The 24389-nt window shown below is 40.8% G+C and overlaps 2 protein-coding genes across 2 annotated transcripts in view; both read left to right on the forward strand.

Moving 5' to 3' along the window:
* PTGER2 (prostaglandin E receptor 2) overlaps positions 1-24389 on the forward strand; it is a 449149-nt gene that overhangs the window by 87751 nt on the left and 337009 nt on the right. The window lies entirely within an intron of this gene.
* GPR137C (G protein-coupled receptor 137C) lies at positions 178-23729 on the forward strand. Its single transcript, XM_063290531.1, has 7 exons — positions 178-715; positions 8218-8261; positions 8859-9087; positions 15420-15569; positions 17205-17330; positions 20224-20333; positions 22032-23729. The coding sequence occupies exons 1-7, from the start codon at positions 356-358 to the stop codon at positions 22201-22203; spliced, it is 1191 nt and encodes a 396-aa protein (XP_063146601.1). The 5' UTR covers positions 178-355; the 3' UTR covers positions 22204-23729.

Consider the following 24389-nt stretch of genomic DNA (forward strand, 5'->3'; position numbering starts at 1 on the left):
CTTCTCTGCTGAATGACTGGGTCGCGCAGCCAACGGGGTCGGCGGTTGGACGCCCGGTGGGTGGGGCTCCGCGGTGGCCAATGGAAAGCGGCGCGTGGCCCGGAGCGAACGCCTCAAATCCTCCGGGCTCTCAGCTGATTGTTTCTCGGGAGCAAGAGTTGGTTTGGGAAGAGGGAGCCGGCGCTGCAGAGAGGCAGGCGGGTGGCGAGCCAGCGGAGGACAAAGGGAGGGCGGCGGGCCCCCCCGGGTGACTTGCATGGCTCTCTGATCGTCCTGCAAGAGCGAGCCGGGACGTCCCCCCGCGGCCCTGAAATTGCACTTTATCTCATTTTTGCACACACGCTCCGCCTCCGCTATGGTCAGGCCAGGAGCGACGGGACTTGGTGGGTCTGATTCTATTGCTCCCTTCCCCGCTCTGGAGTTGGGGCTCAGCGTCCTATACACGCTCCTCTACGCTGGCCTCTTCCTCTTCACTTACCTGCAGCTCTGGCTGCTGTTCTACTACCGAGAGAAGAGGCTCAGCTACCGCACCGTGTGCCTCTTCCTCTGCCTGCTCTGGGCAGCGCTGCGCACCGTCCTCTTCTCCTTCTACCTGCAGACCTCCATCCGAGCCGTAGAGCTCCGGCTCCAGCCGTTCCCACACTGGTTGCTCTTCTGCTTCCCGGTCTGCCTGCTCTTCGCCACCAACTGCCTCCTCAACCTCTACTTCGCCGAGGTAAGTGGCCAGCTGAACCTTGCCGGCGCCGGCTCTTTTTTAAACTATTTGTCTCCGGGATGCTGTAAACAACGGGCACCAGGAGCGGCGGCGAGCGGGGCACGCCTCCCATTCTCCTGCATGTTGCTTTTTCTCCGCTGTTTGTCTCATGTTTACCACATTCTGGTGCGTCTGCAAAAAAAGCCTTTCGATGGTTTCCTTGCCCTCCCTCCGCCTACTGCCTGAAGGAACAAACAAGCCAACGAGCTTCTGGGAACCTTCGCTTGAGCTCGTAACGAGGCGAGCAAAACCGCGCTACGGTGCAAAGCCGGGGTCGGCATACAGTATCTGTAACGAGAGTCTTGCGGTGTAACAAATGGCTTGTTGCCCTGAAAGTGCACAGGATCCTTCGCTGCTCTGGATGCAGCACAGTTAATGCGGTTACTTCTTCAGAAACCGTAGATCAGTATTTCTTTAAGAGTGAAGCGAACGCGAATAGCAACAGCCTAGGTTGCTCAGCTGGGATAGGGACGGCTGACAGCCATTACGTCATTGCTTTGGGCTTTCTTCTCCACCTCCTATTGTTGCTGCCTTTCTTAAAATACTATTTTAAAAAAGACTGGGCTCCCCCCCCCCTTCCTCTTTTGCTGCAGAAGGTAGCATCTGCAGCATGGTAGTTCTGGCATCTTTTAACCTGAATGGGTCACATCTGAAATGTTGGTATGATCTTTGTGTGTGAGGCTGCTGGATTAATTTCCAAGCCCCCCTCCTCTTGAGTCTTGCTGATCAGCTGTTTTCAAATCCTTAGTGTCATGTTTGTTTTTTAGCTTCCTGTATACTCATCTATTGAAACAAAGCAATATCCAAATCTTTACAGCTGCAGCGAGGTTTGGATGGCCTTTTAGTGTCTTACATTGCATACTTATGCATTAACATCGAAGAATCTTTTGATGTCTTAGAAAGATAATAGTGATTGTACCATAAGCTTTGAAGCGCTTCAGTCCACTTCCTTGGATGCATCTTCCCATAGAAAGTGGATGGTTTACTTCCAAGCAAAATACCTGAAATTGCAGCCTGTTTGGTTTCAATTATGCACTTCTGGTGAATGGTCTAGATAAACTTTTTCTAGCAATGGCGTGTATCATCTTTACATTGCATTTTCTCCAGTTATTGGGAAATTGTCACTTCTTGAACAAACCTGCAGCCCATCCTTTCCCCTTGCACTGCAAAACTGTATTGTCACTTAGGAGGCGGTCTCAACAATGACTTCATTCTCTCAGAGACTCAGGGGTGTTCACATGATGAGCTCAAGAGAGCTGCTGTTCTTGCCATGAAAATGTTTGTTTTGTGAGCAAGCCTTAACATTTTTGGGAGGACAGGGAGCTCAAACTGGCTGACATCTCACATGTGGGTGGAATTGGAATTGAGGAGGTTTTTGTTTTAAATTGGGTATTCGAAGGCTTAGTGCTGTTTTGCACTAATAAACACAGGGAAACTGTAAACTGTGCAATCACTTTTCAGCTGGCACAATGAATGGCAGTTCCAAGGGTCACAAAAAGGGAAAGGGGCCACATACAGCCCTGGGGTTGCGGGTCTTCTACCCCAACTCTGGGGTGGCATGTATGTGAAATAAACTCAAGGAGACAAATAGCTTCTGAAACCTGAAGCACCCCTATTTTATTGCCCCTTTTTCTAAATGGGCCCTTGCAATGAACAGACAAAATATGAGTAGTATAAGCAGCTATAATACAGAGACAGCTCTCCTGTGTTGGTTGATTGCTTAAAAAACAACAACAATGCAATACAATTTGTTCTTTCCTTCAAGGGAGGCAGCCCATGTCGTCGTCTTTCAGAGAAAAAAAAATTATGGAAACCTAGAACTATTTGTTCCCTATTAAGAGCTAGCCCGCTTGGAAATAGTAGAGCTTTAATGGTCTATGATGATCTTCTGGACCAACCTATGTTTATTGTGCTAGCAAAGAATGATGGAACTTGTGGTTTGTCTGATATGCAGGGTACCAGGCTGGGGAATGGCTGCACTCCAAATCAGCTTCTTAAGGTTAGAGAGAGTGAGCAGGTATTATGGAGAGACAATAGTAAGCCATGATAATGTTTGATAAATCTCAGTGTAACTTGAATCCCAAGAATGTAGGGTAGAATGGGATCTGACTAAATCAGTGAAATAGATGGTGAGTAATAATTTAGGATAAATTGACAACTTTCTTAAATCAGTTTTGTGTATGAGGAAGAAACTGATTCAGCTTGCAAGATCTGCTGTAATCCAGAATACTGTGGATTGAGATCAAATGGGGGCCTTGAGCAAAATCTCCCTCAATGAACTTCTATACCCATCCCCTTGAGCATATATTTTTGCATATAAAAGTAAATTCACTCTTGAATTATTACTGATTGAAAATTCTAACCGCAGATTCTAAAACATATTAAGGGATATACCTAATAGTGCATAGCCAATAATATTGCAATTTCCAGGATATGGAAGATTGGGTCAGATTAATCCAAAGCCAACATGGTTGGCGACAAATCAAGCTCAACAGAATCGTGATAGGTTATTTCAGTGCCTGCTGAACCATTTACAGTGGAGTCACCAATCGAGCTATGCTGCTATTCCAACCCAATAAAATGTATGCAAAGTCAACAACTATACCTTGGGTAAGTTTCTTCAATGCATATAAAGTATAGTTGGGAGCTGTGCATGAAGATGCAGTAGTTTAACAGCAATAATTTTACAGATTAGAGATACCAAGCTCAAAAAAGTCTCAGCTAGGAAAGGCAGTACCTTTGCTGGAGAATTAAATAAAAGCTACCACTTGAACTCACCTGTGCATTTTTTTTTAATAGACTATTACAGATCAGAAGAAAGAGACTGGTGCAGAAAGCTTTGCTGAGTTCAGATTCCTCTTCTCTCTCGTGCCACCTTTTCTAAAATATATGTTCTGTATATACTCTTCTGCGTCTTTGAGATGAAATATACTTTATATGATTTCTTATATGTGTGTGGCAGAAAGCATGTGTGCATACAAAGGAAAGTGTTTCACAAATGGATTGGGTTCACACATCATGCTAAGCTATGACGTCTTGTTTTCATTTACTTTGTTCGGCTGGTCACAGCCCTTGTGACAGTGTGCAAACCCTATAACGGAGTAAAGGATATTCCTGGTGTGAATGGGGCAAAACAAAGAGGAGGAAAGTTTTCTACGCAGGGACATTCAAGCAGAGATGTGGGTTTTTGAAATATTTTGAATTGGAAAATGAAAAATACCATATTGAATATCCATAGCCTGTGCAAGTATTTGGACTATGTTATTTGTTGGGGAGGAAAACTAGTCGATTTGATGAGGTTTGAGCAGAGTATTCAAAGAAACTAAACATTCTGATGTGTAGGGAAAATTATTTTTTTTGGAATGTTGGGAACATGTTGGGCAATAAAACATCATACATCTTTGAAACTATCCAATGTGCCTGAAGTGGAACATTTTCCAGCCCACAACTTTGAAGTGAAGAGTGCCTGGCCCATGAGGATGTTGTTGGGACTAAGTTCAACAAACACAGAGAAAAGAAAATGTGGACCCCAAATCAGTATTTTGCTCTCCCGCTAGAACTGGGAATGGCCATTTGGATTACAAGATGAAGGCCTTCTTGATAATAGAGACAGCACTGGCCGTTTCTTTTGAACAAATTATCTAAGCCAGATTTCTCCTTCTTAGTCAACAGTATTGACTAACAATATACCAATATTTGTGGCTCTTCTGCTTGGCCTAGAAGTTTAGTTTAGTCTGTAGTGGTTTAATTCATTTGTATACAAGCCATACCTGGTTTATGTCAACATTCAGAATTCTGTGCAGGTTTTCAGTCACTCTCCCCAGCCCCAATGTGAATGTACCCCTTTTGCAATTAAGAGCAGTATATAGATGGGGTGGATGTCAATTCCCACCCATGTGCTCAGCCCAGTTCTGGTCACATCTTGAGGGGATCGGCTGAAGTGGAGAGCCTCCTTTATGTCATTAGGTTCAAAGTATGAACCTTATACATGGAGGCCTTATCATGGAGGGGACTATCAAGTAGGAACTTTTTTTTTTATAACTTGCCCTCACCATGATCAGGGTGGAATGAATTGAGAACTGCCCAAATAAGACTTGACGTTTCTTGAAGCAATCTTGTGCAAACACTCAAGTCTTCAGTGAGCTTTGAACTAGGGATGTCAATTGGAGAATCAGCCTAGGTGCTACTTCCAACTTTTCATGGAAAGAAGGACCTGCCAGCAGAAAAACCAGGACAACAAGGAAGCTTCTTCACATTGATAGGCTTGGTCAGGTGGTACTTCCTCGCACACTAAGGTTCTGCTTGCAGATCTGCTTTCTCTGCCACCTTCTTGCCTCCTCTGAGTCCACACATCCACAGGTTGCTGCTGTGTCTGATAAAGAGCCAGAATGGAATCCTAACTCTCACAAATGTTTAACTTTTAAACAAAATAGCAAGAAAACAAAATATTTGCAAGATCTTCAGAAAGCTTTTTTTTAAAACTTCTGTTCAGTACATAATTTCTGAGGGTTACATACCATCCCCTTAGTAAAACATGGAGTAGTAAACTGGGAATTACTAGTCTATCAACTTGGGGTGTATAGATACAATCATATAAAATTGAAGCCACAGTACTATCTTGGTATGGTGGGTGTTATGTCTTTACAGGTAGTCCTTGACTTACAACCACAATTGGGACTGGAATTTCCATCATAAGTCATTGCAGTTGTAAGTCAAGTCACCAGGTGACCAGACCTGATTTTATGAAAATTTTTATGGTGGCCGTTAAGCAAATCACCATGGTTGTAAAGCGTATCCAGCTTCCCCAATGGCCTTTTTTTGCTGGAAAAACGCAAAAAACATTGCAAATTGTGATCACGTGATCTCAGGATGCTGCAACCAGTCATAAATGAGAGCCAGCTGCCAAGCACCCAAAATTAGATCATGTGACCACGGGGGCATGGTGCGATGTTTTGAGATGCTCAGAAGTGCCCTACAGGCCGTAAAACACCCATTCCGAGGCCATCATAACTTCAGACAGTTATTAAAAGAACGGTTGTAAGTCGAGGACTACTTGTGTCATATAAAAACATCTGATTCTCTTTAACAAACTATGGCTGATGGAGAAAAGGATAGGTGACCCACCAGTAAGTAAGTTCCACTGAGTTCCTTTTCCAGGTCAGTAACTGCAAAGTTAAGGGAAATGTTGGGAAGTTCATTTTTCCCTCTTACTATATATGTTCTAAGTTCTGTGTGTTCCTTCTTACAAGTATATATGTTCTAAGAGGACAACCAACAGCAAAGTGGATGGACTCAGTTACAGTTCTGATGAGTGCACCCTTGGAAGACCTGAAAGACCCTGTTAGGAGCAGATCATTATGGAGATAATCTATGTGGTTGCTAAGAGTTGCCACAGACTTGGTGGCACATAGTCAGTCAGTATACATGTTCTACCCAACTGTGTTTGCCACAGTTAAATAAAAGTTTGCATTCTTCTCCTCTCTGTCTGCCCCAAAAGAGTGATTCCACCACAATCTGGTGAAGGCTCTGCAACATCTAGATTCAGAGATGGTTCACTGTATGGATTCCCACTTCCCTGAGACAGTCATATAGAAGTGGCATTAAACTTTAGGAATGAAAAAAGAATCACATTTATATTCTTTGTTTTTAAGCTGTGTTTAATTAGATAGCTGTATCCAAATCAAATTATGTGTATTTGTGCGTGCATCCTGTTTTTAAAACATTTTTCCTCCTACCAAAGTACCTGAAATAGTTTTTCATCAGTGTTGGATACCACCATTTCCATCTTTTGCTGGATCTTGGCCCTGCAGCTTTAGGTTTCCTAATTTTCTTTCTTAAGCTACAAAAGTGAAGCTCACAGACATTAGTGGCAAATCCCTTCTGCATCATATAGGATAGGTTCAGTGTTCTAAAGCCAACTTCCTCTGTAACCAAACAATGTTAGTACACAGAAGAATCATTTGCTTTGTGCAGTAGAAAAGCATGATAAAAAATACTTTAAATAAGCAGATATAGTTGATAGGTCAATATTTGTCTTCCACCAAAGGACTATCCTGGAAGTATTTCCAAAATATGGGAAGCATTGCACCACAGCTAGAATGTGGGTAGTTAAGAAAAGGTTATGAAGAAAAATCAGCACAGAAACGGCATTCCCTTAAATTGTCTTGAGTTATTCTGAGGATCCTGACATGGAGAGTAATAGAATAGAAGTTAGCTGTTCTATTTCAATTACATTTTTTCACCTCAAATGTTTAAATTGGAATAATGGATTTTACAACATAGTGCTCCAGATGAATTAATGGAGCAGAGGCTGCAGCATACATACAGAGCAATACATTCTTACTTATTGATCTACAGTAGCTTTAATTGGATCCCTTTTTATTGTTTAATAATTCTGTAGATCCATTTGAGAGGTTGCATATTCCAGGAAAGTGAGGCTTGAAATAGTCATATGGAAAAAATATTTTTAAGATCTTAATTTAGAAACCACAAACTGCTCTTTATGAATTGGCTGGCAAAAGTGTTCTGTTTTGTTTTGCACAAGTGAATGTTTTTACCACAGGTAAAATAAAAGGTGGTTTTTTGTTTTTTTTAAGCCGTGACCCATTTTAACTGCAAGTGTATGTCACAGTCAGTTGCAACATCTAGATTCAGAGATGGTTCACTATGGATTCCCACTTCCCTGAGACAGTCTTGTAGAAGTGGTATTAAACTTTAGGAACGAAGAAGGAATCACATTTACGTTCTTTGTTTTTAAGCTGTGCTCTTATATTGGAGTTTATGATAGTATAGACAGGAATAGGATTGCACTATTACTCAAATCTATACATGTGTACTTAGAATTAAGTCTACTTGATTCAGTGTAGGCACTCAACTGGATATGATTGTACTGTTTACAGATAATGTATAAGTGTATGCACGCTCACCTGTCAATATTTTACATTTTGCCTTATTTTTAAAAGTACTTAAAACCTGGTGTTTTGCAACGTCCTGGACTGATTTGGACAGTGGGTCCCTTAGAGTATTCCTGCCTATGTAGAGGTACTTTGGTTCTTCTGTGTCACTATCATTTCTTGTTAATTGTTGTTTTTAATCTGCTTTTAATGTTGTACTCTGTCAAGAATTGGGCAGCCTTCTAAATTGAATAAATAAGTAAATGTTCCATTTATTTATGCATTTTGACATTTTTTAAAACTGCCGAAGAAACATTCATAGTATACGAATGTTTTAGATAGATAGACCATAATGAAAGCAAACATTAGGGAGATCTCTGAGTTCTGAATTCCCACTGATAGCCAGTAGGCTGCAAACCGTGGCATCTTTTCCACATACCCTTTTTGGGGTTCTGATAGAAAAATTCTGTATTTGTGCTTACATACAATTAAAATGTTTATGATCCATTGCAACTTTTGAACCTGTGCAATATATGATTTTTTTAAGTAAAGCATTTTATTTTTTTAAAGGTTATCTTCAAAGTCAAGTGTGCAGCTGAGTTCAACAAATACAAGTAAGTTTCACCTTAATGTAATATATAGTGTAACAGATTAATCAACATATTTTTAAAGATGCCCATAATGAATTGATGAGCCCAATGTGCTCAAGCAGAAGCTGCATCACTATCTGTCGGGTACTTTCATTTGCATTCCTGTACCAAGCCAAATGTTGAATTGGATGCTTCAAATTAATGCATAGCAAAGTATTCCATGGAACCTAGTATTCCTAATTGCTTTATAACATTCTACAATAGCTCAAAGTTGCTTGCATAAAATAGGTTTAAAAATAAATCTGATTATATCACTTCAGCCAAGAACTCGGCTTTCACAGCAAACATGCTCTGGATTTACTTCTAACAGCAGGACCTGGCTAAGGAGCAGATTAAGCAAATGGTGCTCACCTGCAGATTGATGTGGATACACATTGGGAATGGGAAGAGGTGTGTTTCGTCTTACATGAAAAAAATGTATCTCGAACATGGGTATTCTTTGTATGAGGACAGCATAGCTCAGATATGAAAATTAACCCAAAAGAAAACGATTAGGAAAGCTGATGGAAAAGAAAGGCTGTGCTGAACACCAACTTCCCTTTCCTTTTTCTTTCTTTCCAGGACTTTCTTGTACATGGGGTCTGTATTCATCAGCCTTCTCTTCATCTTTGCGAACTTGACGTGCGCGTTATTGGTACAGGATAATGTTCCAGATGATCAACTAAGGTGGACAGTTTTTGCCCAGGCCCTGATCAATGATAGTCTTTTCATTCTTTCCGCCATCTTGTTAGCTTGCTGCATGTGCAAACTGTCCAAAGTGTCTTCAGCCAACGTTTACCTCGAGTCCAAGGTAAGGAGGAAGCAGTGCATGTTTCTGTATTAAAACCTGCCAGATTCTGAGAGAGCCAATTTGGTCTAGTGGTGAAGGCACCAGGCTAGAAACCAGGCGTCTGTGAGTTCTAGTCCCACCTTAGGCATGAAAGCCGGCTGGGTGACCTTGGGCCAGTCCCTCTCTCTCAGCCCAACTCACCTGACAGGGTGGTGGTTGTGGGAAAATAGGAGGAAGGAGTATTAGGTACGTTCCCCATCTTGAGTTATTTATAAAAATAATAAAGTTGGGATTTTAAAAATCTAAAAAAATATATCTAAAACCCTGATCATATTTCAGACACTGAATAAAATAGTTTTCAGGGGACATGTATGAAGATGTTGTATTCCATTTTCAAAGTAGCTTGAATATGTGGGCAACTTTTAAATTCTTTTAAAACTCCTAATATTCCTAGTAGACTAAGATTACTAACAGCTGGGTTAAAGTATATCTGCTGCTTTCACTGGGAGATCAAGTATCAAATGATTGCTTTTCCTATTGCTTCTAAAAGCCTCTGAGAAGAAATTCTATGCTCTTTATGCCTTAGAGGCAGCATGTAAACCTTTTTAACAATTAGGGAAGAAAATTCCTATAAAGTGGGAAGGGATTAATGAACTTTAAGGTTAATGCGTTTTAAAAAAAGGTTTTGCGGAATAATTTTTGAAGAATGCTCATTCCAGATACACAATTGGCTTATGGGCAAAGCCAACCCACTGGAATGATGAAAGAAATCTTGTGTCTCTGTGTGTGTGTCTGCGCAGGGCTTTGATTGCATGGTTGCAGCACCTATCTTGATGTTTTTGACCCTGGAGACACCCCTGGATTGGGGGATAATGTTCCAATGCAGCTTAAGGGGGACTTAGGATACTGCATGTTTACTTAGTGGGGAAAAGGGAAAAGGACAGTATACTGCAGTGTTTCTCAACCTTGGCAACTTTAACATGCGTGGATTTCAACTCTCAGAATTCCCCAGCCAGCCATGCTGCCTGGGGAGTTCTGGGAGTTGAAGTCCATACATCTTAAAGTTGCCAAGGTTGAGAAACACTGGTCTAGTGGGAAGCAGAATGGTCCATTCTGGGAAAAAATACAGCTGGTTACAATACTATTATATCTACTCTTCCACAGCTACTTAGCTTTGTCTTCTACTGTACTTTTAACGTTGCTGTAACATTCTTGCTCCTTGCTATCTGTTGTCTCTTTACACAGTTTCTCCCTTGGAGAGCTTGTACTCAGCCAAAATATATCACATTTGCTAGCCTTATAGAAATTTGCCTACAAATATTCTCCTGCTTCAACCAAATGTTTACAAATACTGCCTAAGACAGAGGCTCCATAACTTGGGCATGGTGGTGGAACTTGTGTTTACACATGCCATGTTCATTGTAGTTGCTGTTTTCTGTATTCTTTTGGTAGCACTCCCTATTTGTGGGAAATGAATTGTCAGATATTTTCACTGTAACAGATATAGGTAATGCATATGACGAGTGCAAATTCTGCTTGTTTGGAAAGAATTATTTCATTTGCATAAACACGAAGTGGCAAACGATGCTGACGCAGGTCTTTGTACAATCAGAAGGCATCAACTAACTGTGAATTAACTCTGCTAAGCAGGAAAGTTTTCTAAAAAGAAGAGTTGTCCTGCTTCTTAGCATCTTCATTATCATGGATTAGGAGCCTGGTGCTTGGAAAGCCAGTGATGAGTATCTGGAATTCTTCAGTCTTCTGCTGAAGTCTAATGAGCAACTGCAGTTCATTCTAGGTACAGGTAATCCTCGACTTACTACCACAACTGGGACTGGAACTTCCGTTGCTAAGCAAGGTGGTGGTTAAGTGAGTCATGATAGATTTTACAACCTTTTTTGTCACAATCGTTAAGTGAATTACTGTGGTTGATAAGTGAATCACCGTGATCATTAAGCAAATCCAGCTTCCCCCATTGACTTTGTTTGTTGGAAGCCAGCTGGGAAGGTTGCAAATGGCAATCACATGACCCCAGAACACTGCAACTGTCATAAGTGAAAGCTGGTTGCAAAGCACCTGAATTTTGATCATGTGACCACAGAGAAGCTGTGATGGTCGTAAGTGCAAGGACAGGTCATAAGTCACTTTCTCCAGCGCTGTCATAACTTTGAATGGTCGCTAAACGAATGATCGTAAGTCAAGGATTACCTGTAGGAGGACTGTTCCCAGATTGGATCAGTGATAGCAGAATATTGCTCAGTATTACGAGTCTTATGTCAGAAAGATGACTCTTAGACTATGCAACTGGAATCAAACGTGGAAGTTGATAAAGAAGCTAAAAGTATAATCCTGTGCATTAGGCCTTGCTGGGCTTAGTGTCTATTATTTAGTGTGATTTAATGCCATATTTTTGCCCACAGGCTTTGAGGGTAAGTAAAGTTAGGCAGAATGCAGAAAAAGAGTAAGAAATTCTAGTAAATGAAATTAATAACATAAAGATTTTTAAAAAGAACATAGCTAAGCCTAGTTTACACCAACTTTATCTGTTCTATACGTCTGCAGCTTTGCAAACAATCCTTGCCTTCACCACACTACTTTCTATAGGCAGCTAACAATAGAACAAATAAACTTTCTCAAAATAGTTTTAAAATGCAATTCCAACTAATTCAAATCAAAAAGGCCTCATTGAAGAATGCCGTGTTGACTTGTTTCCTGAAAACACAAAGAGTCAGGGCGAAACCACTCTCTTTGTTTTAATATGATTTTTATTAAGAATTTTAATTATAATAATACAAACTAATACAAACTAAACTTAGAGAAAATGAAGAGAAAAAATAAAAAGTGCAGCAAAAATATAAAGAATACAATAAAGAAAAAGAAAAATATATAAAGTGACTTCCAACCTTCATCACAACAAGTATAAACAAATTCAGTAACTCTTCACCCCCAAGAAGGTGACTAAGAGATACCTCTTCATCCCATATCCCATCCCTTATCTATAAGCAAATCCATAAAACATCAACTTTTCAATCCTGGGGTCAGCAAAAAGTCCATAAAGGGTTGCCAGAACTTTGCAAAAAAAAAAAGTCTTATTGACCTTGACCAAATAAACCAATTTTATATTCCTTCCTTGTACTTCTAACAATCTTTAATCAAAGATTGTTTTAGGATTTGATTTCTCTTCAATTCTTCTTTATCCCATTACACAGATTTCTTCAAGGATTTAACAAGCCTCTTTTGTAGATCCAGTAATGAAATATTTTCCAGGTCATTCTCTTGGTTTATTGTTTGAATTTCCCTTTTACCTTTTAAAACTTCAGCCAGTTTCTTTTGTATGTCCAGCAAATTGTCCTTTTCCAAATCACTCTCTTGGCCTGTCATTTGTATTTCCACTTTTGGTACTTTCTCTAGCTTGTCAGATAACATCTGTTCCACATCTGTCATTCCTTCACTAACATCTCTTGGACAGTCTATCCATAGAAGCAGACATCATTACTGACAGTGTTGGTATTGTAGTTACTTATTTCTGGCTCCATTCTTCAAAGACCTTTAATATTTCTGATGTTATAACATTTTGTGTCATTTGCAAGTCCCAATAATGGAGTGACATCAGGAACAGGCTTGTATTTTCTTCTGCTTAGAATCTTAGAATCTAAAGATTCTAAACAGTGTCCAGTTTATAAATCATCACTTATCTTTGTTATGACTTACAATAACAGGGTAGGCAAAATAACTGTTTCCCAGAAGAAGCTGTTTATTTTTTAACTCCAAAATCTCATAGTAAAAGTCAATATTCTAAATTTATCTGGACCCTTAATCCATTTATAACTTTCTTAGATCAAAATCTTATTTAGCTTTTTGCTGTTTATTTCAAATTCTTTAAGTTCTTAAGCTTATAATTAATTTTTCTTCTGTTCAGAGTTGAAGATAAACTCATCTGATGAAGACTTTTCAGACTTGTCATTCCGAAGGTCTCTAATAGCTTTAAGATGGTTAATAGGCAATTTCTGAAAGTGATTAGAAAGTGAGGTTTGCAAACTTAGTGTCCTTTAAAAGGCTCCACTGCAGTTACAAGCAAGATGGCTAATCTTGTCATCACCTGGTACTCAAACCTGCAGAAAACCACTGTCCTGGGGTCTCCTCACCAGGAGCAGCCATCCAGAGCACATGTGGGCAATTTCCTATCCTCTTCTTATCTGGAGAGGTTCAATGGAACCAGTCCACTCACTGGTTCCTTGGTCTTTGCCATGGTCATCAGCTCCATGACAGTTTGCCATACCTCCCCTGGAAGTCAACTCAGGAGAGGGCCAAACCACTCTTGATGAAGTGCATTCTATAACTTTTGAACAATGCAGAAGAAAGTGCCCTCCTGTGTACCCGGCAAATAGTTTTGAAAAAGTTAAGGCCTCTCCTATTGACCTTAATGCCCAGAAATATTCATACTGAGATCAGCAGTTATAGCTAGGCCCCAAACCATGTAAAACCTTTAAATTACTGGAAAAAAAATTGGTAATCTAGTCTTCAGAATGGATATAACATGCTTCTGGTATCATGAACCAATTAACGGTGTAGCTTCCAGTTTCGCATTAATGCAAGCTTCTGGATGCTCATCATGGGTGGCCCCACATAGAATTCATTGCATTAGTCAAACTGACATGTACCTAGTTCCAAGTCCAAACACCTTGGAAACAGCCAAAGTTGGCACAATGGGTATAGTTATGCAAATGCAGTCCTTGTCCCCGTTGCCATTTGAAAATCCAGAAGAACATCAGGTTAGGCAGCACACCTAGACTGCAAGCTGCTTTTGCAGGGGACATACATCCTCATCCAGAATATGGTAGTTAGTTTCTGGAACTTCACAGTAAGTGTCTTGAAAACATAGCCAGCATAACATTTTTCTCTGGAGGGAAGAGAAGGCTGATAATCCATGTATTTACAGTCGGCCACTTATCCTGTAAAGACATAGATTTTTCAATGTGTTTGCCCGTTCTAAGTAACCATTTCCACAAAAGAGAATTACTGCACTCTTCTCATTGATATTACAGTAGTTTGCTTTATTCTTTAATGAACAGAATGATTTTATAATTTATCCTCACCAAGGCCCTGTGTAGTTGATTTCAGTGTTTCCCATTTTGCAGTTAAGAAGTAAGTTCTGGAGGAGCTTCTGCTAAGTGATAAGATAATGGCCAAACAGGGCTGTGAACTTGGACCTCGGTGCCTAGTAGTAGAAGAAGAGCTAACCTCCTCTTTTCACTCAGCCATGATTATCTCCCCCAGAAATCCTCACGTTTTTTTTTAATAGAAAAACTCTGTTGATGGCATTACGTTCCATCTGCAAAATAATTATGACTGTTCCATAGCACCATAGCCATATAGTCGTCTCTCAGACTTGAGTTCTGATTGTAAAAGAAGCATGTCACTGATAGGAAATCAGTAAAATGATTGTTGAAAATATGGCATGGATTAGCAAGCATAGATAAGACTGAGCAGGAGGTCTCTACCTTCAAAGGGGTTGATGCCTACATTTTAGGTGTTGGAAGAGGTGGCAGGAGGAGCAAGATGTGGGGGGGAGTTGTAAATAAGTGTGACTGCATGCCTTAGTTGGAAATGAGGGCCTCAATTAAGTCAGGGGCCTCACAAAGGAGAAGAATTTGGTGGAAGCCTGGAGACATCTCATACGAGTCATGAGAAGCAGTGAGGGAGAATGCTCAGAACTTAAGGGAAGAATATTTGGAGAAGGTACAGATGGCAGAGTTAGAGAAGTAATGTTCATTGAGCATGGATGTAATTTATTATTGTTATATACTATTTTTCCTCTGGAAGCTTAGAGTGGTGCACATGGGCTTTCTACTTATTTTATCTCACAAGGATTATCTTCTGGGTGGTCACTGCCCAAACCACCTAGTGAACTCCATAGTTGAATGGGGTCTGATACCTTAACCATTACATTACTCTTCTAAGTATTAAAAGATAGGGCAAGGCCCTGGAGCCCATCTAGTACATGTGGTACTCCTCCTATTCCTTGTTCTTTATTCAGGCTGGCTATAGGATTACTTTTGTGTTGGCTTACTAGTGAATTGAGCTAATAAGTTTTCAGTGTCTGTCCTTCCTTTGTGCTAACAAATATATTTTTGGATGCTTAAAGCTAATGAAGCAAGAGGTGCCTTTTACACCACATCTGGTCCTGTGTAGCTGTATTGGATCAGATCTCTCATGCACAGTTTATTCTACCTAAAAGAACTACTCAGGGCTTTCTTTGGGTAGTGTTTACTCCAGCTAACAGAACCTCTTAAAGATCTCTTTGTCAACTTATTGTATTTAATACTTCTGTGTGTATATTCTTTTAAAACTAGGGCACATCTCTCTGCCAAGCTCTCCTTGTGGGTTCTGTTGTCATCCTCTTACACTCATCAAGAGCTTTCTATAATTTGGTGGCAGTGGTGATCACTCCAGACCATGCACCCAGTCCTTTCAACTATGGTTGGGATAACCTTTCAGATAAGGTAATCAAGCTTTTCACACTTCCATAGAAATAGAGAAAGATCTAATATTGTCCACCCTTTTCCTTGTGTGTGCCTCCAGTAAACAGCAATTGGGAAGAGGCACTAAGGTGGGAGGCAGTTGGGAAAAGCACCCATGAGATCTATATATGTTGGAAAGTAACCTGCACATGACCTAATGAAGCTGCTTTATCTAGAACTGCCCAATCCATCCACAAAGAATAAGGCCGTCAAAGGCTACAGGTCAAAATTGCTCTATGGTGTGTGTCTATCGATCTATCTACACACGTGCATATAACTTTAACTGACGGTTACCTGAGGGACCGTCTCATCCCCATCACATCAACCCATCCCACCTGATCACGCAGAGAGGGCATGCTACGGACCCCATCAATTAAAGAGCTCTGGTTGGCGGGGTCCAGGAAGCGGGCCTTCTCTGCAGTGGCACCTGCCCTTTGGAACATTCTACCACCGGAGGTCAGGCTAGCCCCATCCCTTCTGAACTTCCAGAAGTCCCTGAAGACCTGGCTCTGCCGCCGTGCCTGGTGGGGAAGGGGGTAGTCATTCTTGGGGATGGATGACACCTTGGAGTGCTCCCCCTGTATTTGCAATCTTTTGTAGCCATCTGGTTTTTTATCCTCTATTTTCATTTTTATATTGTATTGTATTGTATTATGTTTTATTATGATTACTGTTTGTAATTTTTAACTAATTTATTGTAAACCACTCAGAGTCCCTCTTTGGGGGGAGATGGGCAGTAGTATAGATTTGAGAAATAAATAAATATGATCAAGACCATTTGTATTTGATTACCAGTCACTGGGAACAGCAGCAAGGAAAATACGCTGCTTTGGAGCTTTTTCATGGTTATCTGGTTAACTATCATCAGATCTGGTCCAGTACTGCTATTGTTATTCTGTGGCTGGGTTTATACATCAGACTAAGCCATAGCAATTGAATTTACCCAATACTAAACCATGAATTACAGTTTATTAACAACAGTGGCTTGGATTCACATATCATATCAGGCCAAAACCAAACCAATCACATTATGCCTTAGCAAGAGGATCTGAAGCATCCTAAGCATTCTTTCTTGGTTTCTGTTGATTCCATTAGGTAGTCTTTGTTGTGTTGCCCACTACCCCAGATTGTCCTTTTAACATGCCAAAAATTAAAATAGAGGCCCTCTAACACCAAACTTTGCCTGTGGATTGTGAGGCTATTCCCAGAATGGAAAGAAGGGGCTCAGCTGAAAGATCCCACATTTTAAAAAAAATGAAGTCAATTGACCACATGTCTCTTAGGATTTAAGATTAGATCCAATCCTTTGAGCCTGAAACACAACTGAAAGCTAATATACTAGACTTGTCTGTAAATTATAGTTCAGAATATGTGTGAGAGAATTTATAGGGCTTGCTACTTTCATTTGTTTTTATTGTATAATATATATAAATGACCATATGGATATATACTAGCTATAGGCAGCTTTTGCTTTAAAAAATAGTTTATGGTGGGAGGTAGGCTGCTGTTCCAGCTGCAGTCTTTGAGGGCAGTTCCATAAAGAGCACTTTAAAACACTCTATCTTGTTTGGTTTAGTCATTTTTCTCTGAACGTGTGTCCATGTCCTGTTTCTACAGCTTCAAGGGAAAGAAGTTAACGGTGAGGAGTATGTGGTCTTTGGTGTGGTGCTTTTTCTCTGGGAGTTCGTCCCAACCGTATTTGTGGTACTCTTCTTCCGAGCACAGAGGTTGGCCCAGAATTTGGTATGCTGGATTGGGATCAACTGTTACTCTTTCAAAATAAGCAAATGCTCAACGTTTTGGAGGGAAAATATGGGAATTAAAACACAATGAAAATGTTTCTTTGGGGGAGGCAAAAGAGAACAGCCCAAGTTGATGCATGAACAGAAGACCGCTTTATATAAAAAACTCTGCCCAAGGATATTGCTCATTAGCTCTTGGGGAGGAGGGGGGAGACTGTGCCATCTTTCTGGCATCATAGAGTTGATTTGACACATTGCTGGTATGTTAATGCACAATGGGGTTATGATGTGATATTGGAAGAAAAAAGATCTTGTGGCTTTCACAAAGGGAGGTTAGTCATTAAAACAATTTGGGATACTGCACCCTACAAAGTGCTGGGAGAAAGTCTGTGAAGCCTTTAGGATTACCTTTAATCCTACTTGTAATCTGTGAGATCTGAGCTTCATGTAGGTCCTATTAATAAAAAGCTTTTGGACAAACAACACCCAAAACAAAGTACTGTCATGCCTTTATTAATCCAATATTCCCTGCCTTTGTTGGAAAACTATGTGAAACCCTAAGATAATTAGCAATCTTAAGGGGGTAAGTTGAATCAGAGGTTCCAATCAGATGTGAACTTGAAGGATTGTCTCCTATTTTAAAAAAAACCCCACAATTGGCAGACACCATTAGATTCCGCTTTCCTAAGACAGGTTTGTGGAAATAAATTATGCCTCCATCAAAAGAGTTCTGTGAACCTCCAAAAAAGGATTGTTGATGCTTGTGAGGCTGGAAAGGGCTACAAAACTACTGATGAAGACTTTGGCCTTCATCAGTCCATGGTCAGCCAGATAGTGTACAAATAGAGAAAATGCAACTCTATCATCTCTTTCCAAAGTTATCACTGAATGAAGATCATCCCAAGGGCAAAGAGTATAGTACTCTGGGAGATTGCAAAGGATCCCAGTGAAATGACAAAGGATCTGCAGGCTACTCTTGCATTGTCTGATGTCAATTTTCATGAGTCTACCATAAGCAAGGATGGTATGAATGGAAAGATACCAAGGAGGAAGTGATGGCTCTCCAGAAAGCACATTGCTACCCATCCCAAATTTACCTAGGTCTACCTGCATGATCCAGCAGGTTATTGAAACAATGTCTTGTGGAAGTAGGAGAAGAAACTTAAACAAAATACTTTGTTTGGAGAAAATGATACACTGTGTTCTGGCAAAAGTGCCTTATCCCAGTTGTGAAGTATAGTGATGAAAGTATCATGGTTTGGGACTCCTTTGCAGCTTCAGGACCCAGGCAGATTGCAATCATTAAAGGAACAATGAATTCACCAGCAAATTATGTTTACTAGCAAATTCTACAGAGCCGATTTGGTGTAGTGGTTAAAGGCACTGGGTTAAAAAGTGGAGACTGGGAGTTCTAGTTCTGCTGGATGACTATGGGGTCAGTCGCTCTCTCTCAACCCTAGGAAGAAGGTACTATCAAGCTGCTTCTGAAAAAAGTTGCCAGGAAAATTGCATGGACTTGTTTATGGAGTCCCCCAAAGTCAGGGCTGACTTAAAGGCAGATACACACACCAAAGCAAATTCTATAGGAGAATGTATCTATTCATAAGCTGAAGCTGAAACAAATGTGAGTCATGCAGCATGGCAATGATTCTAAACAAAGAAGTAAATCTACAACAGAACAGCCAAAGTAGAAGAAATTTTACAGTCAAAGCTCTGACCTTACAAGCCAATTCAAAACTTCAAGCAGTTCATGCAGAGAGCCCCCAAAGACCATTGTTTTGAATTAGTTCTGTAAAGAAGACCAGGGCCAAATACCTTTAAGCCCTTATGTGGAACAGATCAACAGATAAGATAAATGTTTGGTTGAGGTCACTGCTGCCCAAGGAAGTACCACCAGTTACTGTATCTCAAGTTCACATACTTTTTTTTGACAGTCAGTGAACATTGGCTCAGTGCATTCAATAATGGCAACAGAAAGCATGCTGTTTCCTGTGTTGCTGAACCAGAAACACTATTCATAGATTAAGCTTGAATCACATTGTTGGTCTCAGTACTTCAGCATTATGAGTACTTCTAAGGGTTTGCAAACTTTTCTCTCTTCACTGTATAACAGTGTTTTTCAACTTGCATGCTGGCTGGGGAATTCTGGGAGTTGAACTCCATATCTTAAAGCTGCTAAGGTTGTGTAGCATCCTTTATCTTAACTTTTGAGAGACAAAGCGGGGGGGGGGGGGGGCATATTTCAAAAATGAACAGGACCAGGAAAAAAAAAACTGTTAAGCTATGGCAAAACCAATTTTGACTTGACTTGAATTGCATTAATTCTGTGCAGTTCATATGACTGCTATTTATTTAATAACTTCCCCCTTCTCTTACATTAAAATGTATAATTCAGCTATAGCTCTTGCAGGCCCCTGGAGAATATAGTCTAGAAAATGGGATGGCAGCTATTTTAGTTACTTGATCTGAAGACTATAATTGGAATTTTGTTCATTACTTAGCTTAGCAGGAGCATGTGCTGTTGTCATGTGCCATACTTTGCTTAATTGCCTTGCACAAGATTGTTTCATGCACCAGTAGTTGTTTTCAGCAGCTTCCTTTCACTTTTGCCTCCCCTCTCTTGTTATAAAGACTCTGTACCCATCTACTACAGAGGAGCTGATAGCTCCTTCATTCATTAGACTGGAATAGCTCATTACAAATGCTATAAAAACAAAGGTAATTACATTTTTAAAAAATAATACGTAGTACATCTGTATATCTTGATTTTGGAAAAGGTAGAGAACTAGCATATTTTTCCTTCCCAGATTGACCCCCCCCCCCCAGGGCAAATGTTTTCCTGTGTTCTTCACCTCTGTTTTTGTTTGCCTAAATATCACTCTTAATCCCAACAGGCACCTGCTGGAATGATCAACAGCCACAGTTACAGTTCACGGGCCTACTTCTTTGACAATCCAAGACGATATGACAGTGATGATGATCTCCCAAGGCTTGGTGGAGGAAGGTAACTTGATTCTCTAAGAGAAGGGAAATGTAGCTTAAAGCAGTGTTTCTCAACCTTGGCAAGTTTAAGTTGGGTGGACTTCAACTCCCAGAATTCTCCAATTCTGGGAGTTGAAGTCCACCCATCTTAAATTTGCCAAGGTTGAGAAACTGGCTTAGAATAAAGAAGGAAAAATTTGATGCTTGTGGAACATCTATTTCAGCTGAAGATTCATCATTTGGAGCCTGATGTAAAAGTAGTATACTTAGGATGAAAGATTCTATGCTCCGAAATGCATTTTGACCATTGTAATCAAACAGCTTGTTTCACTCCCCACAATTCTTCATTTCAACAGTATAAAAGGGTATGGTTTTGTGCTGCTATGATTAAATAATCAGGAGTCAAAAATCTTCTTAATCTATTGCACATCAAGAGAGATCTAATGATCTATATATTTGCAACTGTCTTCTAATAGGCCAGTACTATCACTACATGCAGATCTGGGGCAGAAGCAATCGTGATTTGTTTTCCAGGCAGCAAACCAGTAAGAAAAGTTATGAATCCCAGGTTTAACTGCTCAGGCTCTTGGTCACAATGATATCTCAGGCCTTTACACTGCCAATGTTCTTGCCTAAGCCCTATTGTAATCTCTGTATAAACACCTGCTTGTTCTGCATAGGTAATAAAAATATCCATTCTGAGATGATAAAAATGCAGTTTAAAAATAATGAATAAACATGAGAAAGGCCCTGCTGGATCAGCCCAAAGTTCACTTATCAGCATCTGATTTCTTCCAGGGGGTCAACCAGATGCCTTCAAAAGCAACACATGAAAGCTCTGTAACTTCAAACCTGGGGAGTGATGATTGTTTGCATCCATTCACGGAGGGGAAGGCAGGAAGCTCTCACAATCTGCCTCTCCTTGCACAGTGTTTTATTTGGCGTGCCTCTCTCACTGTTGGAGAACATCACGCTGAAGCTGCTGAATCCACTTTGTACTTCCCTAATTAGTGTCCAGAATTGTTTTTCAGTGCTCCTTCAGGAACAGCAGTTCCTGGTAGCCTTCTACAGTATATAGATGTATATAGATGTACTATATCAATTAGGTACCTTTGCTGAAAAAACATGTTCCTTAATTGCACTTTTTCCCTAAAATTGGCAGATAGCCATAAATGGTAATGTTCAAATTAGCCAGATACAGGTAGTCCTTCCTTAACAACCACAATTGGGACTGGAATTTTGGCTGCTAAGCGATGTGGTCATTAAGCAAATCCAACCCGGTTTTACCACCTTTTTTGTGGTGATCGTTAAGCAAACCACATGGTCGTTAAGCGAACCACGTGGTTCCCCATTGATTTTGCTTGCTGGAAGCTGGCTGGGAAGGCAGGAAATAGTGCACATGACTGCGGGATGCTGCCCCAGTTATAAGTGTGAGTCCGTAAGTCGTTTTTTCACTGCTGTCATACGTAAGTCTGAACCGTCGCTAAACAAATGGTCGTTAAGCCAGGACTACCTATATTGTATTAAGACAGTCTTCTCCAACATGAGCATCCTCCCCCAATAGCCATGCTGTTTGTGGGAATTTGGGGCACTGAAATCCACATTTGGAGGATGCTTAGGTTGGAGAAGGTTGTGTTATGCTGACCTGACTTTTTGGAACTGGTGTTTTCTAATGTGATCTTTGTCTTCCTCTCACAAATTTCCATTTTGTATTTTTCAGCTTGGCTACTCCTCAAAATTCTGGGTGGTATGGCTCTTTGACAGGGAGTGACAGCTGCATCATGATTCCTCCTTTGGTTGCACCTCCAATGGATGTTGCTCCGCTGCTGTTCAGCCAGGAAAGCTTGGAATCAAGAAGTCATCACAACTCACATCCAAGGCCCCCAAACTAATAATAGAGTAGCTTTGGGGGAAGGGTTCCATTAAGGTGTGAACAACATGACTCCCTGTTGAGTTCCCCCTAATGCATATAGTATTTTCCATTGATCTTCTAATATGGGAATAGAACAATATTGGCTCATGGCTCTGCACTTTGGACTGGAGAGACCAACTGTTGCTATGTGGTACTGGAAATAACAGAAGCCAAAGGAGAGCATATTCTGAAAGCATTCTATTTTACTGGTCATGCCTTCTGGACGATGTTCATTTGGCAACTATAAGCAACAGACCGTGACTGTTGTCCAGATGGATATTTGCACTTTTAATCGACAATTTCCAAGGAATAATTATCTTCCCTCCAAACCTATCTTCTCCAGCGGCATGAGATGTCTGTTCCAGACAACACTTTTAAATTGCACATCTCTGGTTGGGAAACTTGTTCTGTCTTCCTATGACGACAAACATCTCACAGTGGAAAACTTTTGAAAGTGGGGTGGGATGAGGAATCTCTTTTGCTTTTTAATTCTTGGAGAGTATTTTACAAGTATGGCACAAGTGTTAGTCTCACGAGGGTAACTTAAATTGTGGTTATGTTTTGCCATCAATCATTACTGGGATTGCTAGAGCAAGTCCCACTGTTGCATGTGGTGTTATATTCCCTGCAATGTCCTTGTGTTCTTTTGGCCTATTTCAAGCATTAATACTTCATTTTAAAGAACAGTAACTTGCTTTATATTGGAAAAGCAGATTGGCAATTCAGAGTGGGTTACAGACAGGGTGGATCTATGAGAGGTGGTTGCAGGTTGTGTGGGGTGATGCACAGCCAACTGGCACACATGCCCTTCACTGCTTTCTCTGGCAACTGTGTTTATGTTCCATGACGGGATGTAAGCAGGACTGATTTCTTTGCAACCACAGAGAAGTATCTTGCTCCTGGATTGCTTAACCACCACCAAAGAGCATCATTCTCTGGGACTGAGAAAACTGTTTGGAATGTAAAGCAGAGTTAAGTCAACTTTTTTCTTCCGCCTACCAAGGAAACAGCACTAGGCAGTGAGATCACTAAGAGATGAGGCAGGCAGGGAGGATAAGGGCAACTGTAGCCATGGATGCATCTCCTGAAAGATTTGCAGTTAGATCCAGTCTAGTAGAAAGTGTTAATTATATCTGCCCCCACTCAGAAGTGTGTGATTCCTATTTATACTCCATGCAGCAGAGGCTTCTGGAAGTATTTTTTAGATTTGCTATTCTCAACCCGATGACCTTTAGATGTGTGGCATCAACTTGCAGTATCTTCAGCCAGCACACTTGCCATGCTGCTTGGGAATTTTAGGAGTTGTAGTCCCAATGCATCTGGAAGATTCAAGGCTGAGGAAGGCTGGTATAAGAGAATGTGGAAAATTGAAGTACATCCATTTTTAATTTGAATTAGAACTACACCTTCTACTAGTGTTAACAGCCATAATTTCACAAATGGCTTCTGACAACAGCTGTATTGTCTTGAAGCTTTAGCATCAGTCTTTTCCTTACAACTGATAACTGCAACCTGGTTATAGCAAAAGGAATCCTAAAGTCCTAGGATTGAAAGGAAATTGCCCTATAGGTGTTGTATGGAGGCACCTCTCAGCGTGGAGGAACTCCCAGTGACCTCCAGTTTCCTGAACACTTTTCTAATGAAACACATTAATTGGGACCAAATGCATTCAGTTCCCTTGTGAGAAAAGTATACGTGCCTATGTTGAATAGAACTGTTTGGTCCCAAGTGGATCTATCTTTGCACTCTTCGAGTTGAATAGAAACTTAAAACGCTACCCTAATGTTACAACAGGGACAATGAACCTATTGTCCTCCAGGAGTTGTAAATTACAACCCCTAGCAGCTCCAGCTGGCATGGCCCATGAGGAGGATTACAAGGAGCTGTGGTTTACCATCCTTAAATGAAAGTGTGAGCCGGTGTGGTGGTTGAGGCATCAGGCTAGAAACCAGGAGACCCGTGAGTTCTAGTCCCGGCTTAGGCACGAAGGCAGCTGGGTGAACTTGGGCCGGTCACTCTCTCTCAGCCCTAGGAAGGAGGCGGCAAGGGCAAACCACTTCTGAAAACCTTGCCAAGGAAACTGCAGGGACTTGTCCAGGCAGTTGCCAGGAGTCAAGACTGACTTGAAGGCACCAAAAAAAAAAAAGTGTGGGTAGTAACTTGGAC

This window comes from Candoia aspera, chromosome 1 (genome assembly GCF_035149785.1).
Source record: "Candoia aspera isolate rCanAsp1 chromosome 1, rCanAsp1.hap2, whole genome shotgun sequence".
Classification (NCBI taxonomy): domain Eukaryota; kingdom Metazoa; phylum Chordata; class Lepidosauria; order Squamata; family Boidae; genus Candoia; species Candoia aspera.